General features: G+C 32.1%; 1 protein-coding gene across 1 annotated transcript; it reads right to left on the bottom strand.

Annotated features, from left to right (window-relative positions):
* Window positions 1-2,172, bottom strand: LOC141637449 (uncharacterized). Its single transcript, XM_074446928.1, has 2 exons — window positions 1,772-2,172; window positions 1-518 (listed from the first exon to the last, which is right to left on the bottom strand). Exons 1-2 carry the CDS (start codon window positions 1,866-1,868, stop codon window positions 397-399), a joined length of 219 nt encoding a protein of 72 aa, XP_074303029.1. The 5' UTR covers window positions 1,869-2,172; the 3' UTR covers window positions 1-396.
* Between the last annotated feature and the right edge of the window lie 2,244 nt (window positions 2,173-4,416).

Below are 4,416 nucleotides of genomic sequence, written 5' to 3'. Positions count from 1 at the left end.
TATTAAGTTGTAATTTGATTTAAAGAAAAAAAAACCATAAAATTTTCATGAAAAAAAATCACACCATGATAGCTATTATCCATCACAGGGATTCTCTGTTAGGCAGGCACATTACAAACTAAAAGGTTAAAAAATAAAAATTCTAACCCAAGAAATGGTGAAGCCAATCCACTAGGCATGGCAAATAACCATACTCTTCTTAATCCATCTAATGCTACAATTTTTTTTCATTTTTGTATGCTATCTCCTCCAACGACAATATCCAAAATACCATAAATATCTACATGGAAACGATTATCGAGGCGGATAGATCGGGTTCGGACCGGGACGAGAGAGAAATGAGGTGAATGGGTGTGGAACTGTGGATAACCCAAGCCAAGTCTCAAGGCTGAGGAGTCAGGAAGTCATATTGTAGGGACTTGGCTTGGACTTATCTAACATGGACCACATGACCTGGACATCCTCGTATCCGCATGCCATTACGTCTCCTTGTAGTGCCATTACTGTATTCTCAATTCCTGTTTAATCAATAAGTAATCACTTATTAGATTTCAATCATTTCAAACTAATAACAACCATTTACGATATATAGTGATTTATTGTTTGTCGACACGTGTCTAACGTCCACATTAGTGGACGTAATAACCCTGATTAGATGTGTTATATGTAAATGTTCTATATTACAGAATTAGGAGAAAGCTATCGATTTTATAAACTAAGTCGTAGTGGACATTCTCCTTCCGAGTTCCAAAGATGTGGGTTAGTTTCATACACGTGTCTAACATATCATGTGTTGAACACATGTCTAGAGTCTTATTTTCTAACTAATAATAATTTGTACTCCCACCCTACAAATTCCAAATATCGGGGTCCTTTTTTATGAGTTTAATTTTAAATTGACTCGATGTCTGGACTTGAAAATGAGATGAGGAGTATTAAACTAGTAAATCACTTAGGTTAATATAAACTGATTATCTTAAACAAGTTTATAAACTTGAGGAACAAATGAACAATTAGATTAATTGTAAGGTAAGGTAACTATTCAATTAGTTATTAACCTTTTGAGTGATTTTCCACCCATTGGTCCATATAGATTGCATTTTAACTTTGTCTTTTATGACCCTTCCACCAATTTTGTCTCTATATTGTATGGGTAAAGTTCCATCACTTAATTCCATTCTTTCATAGCTTATCTTACATCAAGATGCATACTCCTATTGATTAATGCCTTTGTGAATTATGATGAATGCCCAATTTTTATATAAGACGATTTTATACTAGATTTTGTAAAACGGTCATTATGTAACTAACAAATCTTTTAGATGGGTTAAGAAATCAAGATATTGTATCAAAAGATCTATTTCATGACGATAACCACCAATCTTGACTATTTCAATTGTCACCTTTTTCCTAAAGTCACTTAAAAAAAGAGGAGCAAGTGGTACAATCACCGACACAAGTCACATAACAACTCGATAAGATCTCATTCTAGTGGTTAAGATCGAGATAAAGACTATAGAATACGTTAATTCTCATCTAGGTTTGTAAACCTTCCCTTTTCATAGATGCCCATATATACTAAACTCAAAAATCAACTCATTTTGTCTCAATTATTTGTTTGTCTTTCTTATTCTTCGTGAGGAGCAAAGGCAGACAAATGAATGAGACACGAGTAATTACAAAGGCAGACGGATGATTGAGACAGAACGAGTAATATAACAAATTAAAAAAAAAAAGGATGTAAAAGAGTGAAGAAATATTGAAAATATACCTTGCTTGGATTTTTTATCTCTAGGAGGTTGATGATTGAGAAAAGTGCAAGCTTTCTTGAATGGAGATGTGATTGTTTTAACCCAAGATGCAGCCATAGCCTTAGCTTTTTGTGTGTATATGAATATGAATGTGTGCTTTACTACAAATCACTTTTGTTGATATATAGATAGATGATATTGATGGTTATATTTAGTTGTTGATGATATCTTTATTTTTATGTGTAATGGACTGACCTCTCAATAGATCTTCAATGTGGTCTATATATATGCACTACCACAACTTGGACAACTTTTTTTAAAAAATTAATTAAGTTAAATAAATAAATTATTTTGATGATTAATAAATTAAATTAAGTGTAGAATGGAAGATAAGAGTGTGGGGGATGGCAAGATCCGTTAGATGAGGCATTGAGAAAGGGAAGTGTGCAAATGGATGATGCATTGTGACATTTATTATTTTTGTTTCTTATATTAAATTTATTTTTGGTAGAGTTTTTCCAATTAGTTTCAATTTCTTTTAATATAAATGAATATGGTAGAAAATTGATTGTTGGGATGATTTCTTATAAATTTTAAATTGTGGTATTTATGGAGTGTTATTATTTCTACCTACAATATAATTAGTTTCATAATTTCATATGTTAGAGAAAGCAATTTAAATTTTCAAAAAAGGGAAAATTATTAGTTAGATTGGTGTTATTTTATGTAAGACTGTTATGTGATGTATAAATGTCATTTAGTGATGGTAACAAATGAAAATGAATGTGTGCTTTACTACAAATTTTTGTTGAAGATGTTAAGACTGAGTTTTATGAGGGTTTGTTCACATGATTTGGAAGAATCCCCTATTTACTAAATAAATGGGTGAACTCTAAAATTTTCCCTCCAAAAAGCATCTTTATAAATAAGAAAACTACTGATAATTTAATTGTATTCACTGAATAAGGTAATTAATAATTACAATGTATTTCATTATATAACTTTTTTCATTTAATATTAACTTTTTCATCAAATTTTATAATTTTTACTAAACACTAAACTATAATATTTTAATTAAAATATAAATAATATAAAGCTATAAACTATTAAATATTTTAGTAAACTATTAAATCTTTTATTGATGTTATTATTTGAGAATGACTTGACTCATACTATGTATAAACAAAACTATAAATCGTTTTGATTACTTACATGACAAAAACAAATGAGAGAATTAATAAATTGGAATCATTAGCTTTGTGGTATAAAAAATAGTTTTTAAAAAATACATTTCAAAGACGTTACTCAATTCTCTTTGACTAATTTTCGCTTTAATTTTTTTTTTCGAAAAAATATATAATAACGAGAAAATGAACAATTAATTAAATACCATTATTATTTTGCAGTTCAATTTTACTCGGTTTTCTTGAATAATTCTACAGCTCAATTTTTTTTCTCATATCAAAATATAATGACATGAAATATGAAAAATTAGTGAGGTATTAATTTAGCATTATTAAGTAATATAAAAGTAAAAATCCTATAAATACCGCGCATTTATGAGCGGGATCTAAACTAGTTTGTCGATTAATAAGTTACATTTCCATCGTAATGGTGTTTCTTTTATTAGATTTAAGAATCAAGGGAATAAGCTTAAAGCCTTGCAGTCCAATCTCCTATTTTTTTACTATAAACCTTTTATTGTTAAAGATTGGGTGTTGACTTCTAAGCCTGTAAAAGTTAAACCCGATGTTGTTCCGGTATGGATTCGAATGTATCATCTAGATTTCAAGTTTTGGGGACTAGAATTACCTAAATTTGCTGGGTTGGGTGGCACGCCTATCAGATGTGACCGTGCTACTCAGGAGAAGGGGTTTCTGGAGTATGCAAGGTACATGATGAAAGTAAAGGTGGGCCAATCTCGACCTGATTCAGTTGAATTCCTAGATGAGAATGGTGTTCTGCGAACACAAATGATTCATTATGAATGGAAGCTTGTAGTGTGTAAAACTTGTAAGGGCATTGGACATGAGACTGATAGTTGTAAAAATAGGGAAACAAAGTGTTGGTGTGATGCCAAAGTAAAGCCAAAGTTCTTTTTGGTTTTTTGGTTCATACACTCTCCCACATCGGTGGGGAGAGTTGTATGTTATGTGTTTATATTGCCTTTGGTCCAATGTTGGGTAAGAGATTGGACCAAGGAGGCTTTTGTGGTGATTGTTGGGCCTGTGGGTTTGGGTCCAAACACACACACGCGCGCTGCCCCCGGCCCTCCCGCTCGAGCTCGGGTTTGGGTTTGGGTAGAGCACTGCGGTGTGCAGCCAAAGGCCCCCTTTTATCTTTCTTTTTGGGCTTGGCTTGTGTGTGTATTTGGAGTCCAGTAACGGATCTTAGTCAAACAAAATCTCTGTGATTAAGGAGATTTATTCTCCATTAATCCCGTTTGACTGTCATTAAGGAGAATTATTGTCTCCTTTATTTCCTCCGTTTTTGATCCTTCCGTTTGCCTGTAACAGCTCTATTTTCGACTATAAATAGAGCTGTTCTCTCATCACTTGATACACACAGATTCACACAATTTCTTCTACATCTCTCTATATGATAATATTCTGCTTCTGAGTTTTATTTCTGGGTTCGGTACTGTTAGTTCCAAGGCTCTCATACA

This window comes from Silene latifolia, chromosome 2, assembly GCF_048544455.1.
Source record: "Silene latifolia isolate original U9 population chromosome 2, ASM4854445v1, whole genome shotgun sequence".
NCBI classification, from domain to species: Eukaryota; Viridiplantae; Streptophyta; class Magnoliopsida; order Caryophyllales; family Caryophyllaceae; genus Silene; species Silene latifolia.
Note: the sequence above shows the minus strand (reverse complement) of the source record. Positions and strands in the feature narration are given on the sequence as shown.

Bases quoted from the DNA above. Each gene is read 5' to 3' on its own strand.
- LOC141637449 (XM_074446928.1), bottom strand. From the start codon at position 1,868: ATGGCTGCATCTTGGGTTAAAACAATCACATCTCCATTCAAGAAAGCT. The intron at 519-1,771 runs GTATATTTTCAA...TTGATTAAACAG, and splicing joins AGATAAAAAATCCAAGCAAG to GAATTGAGAATACAGTAATG.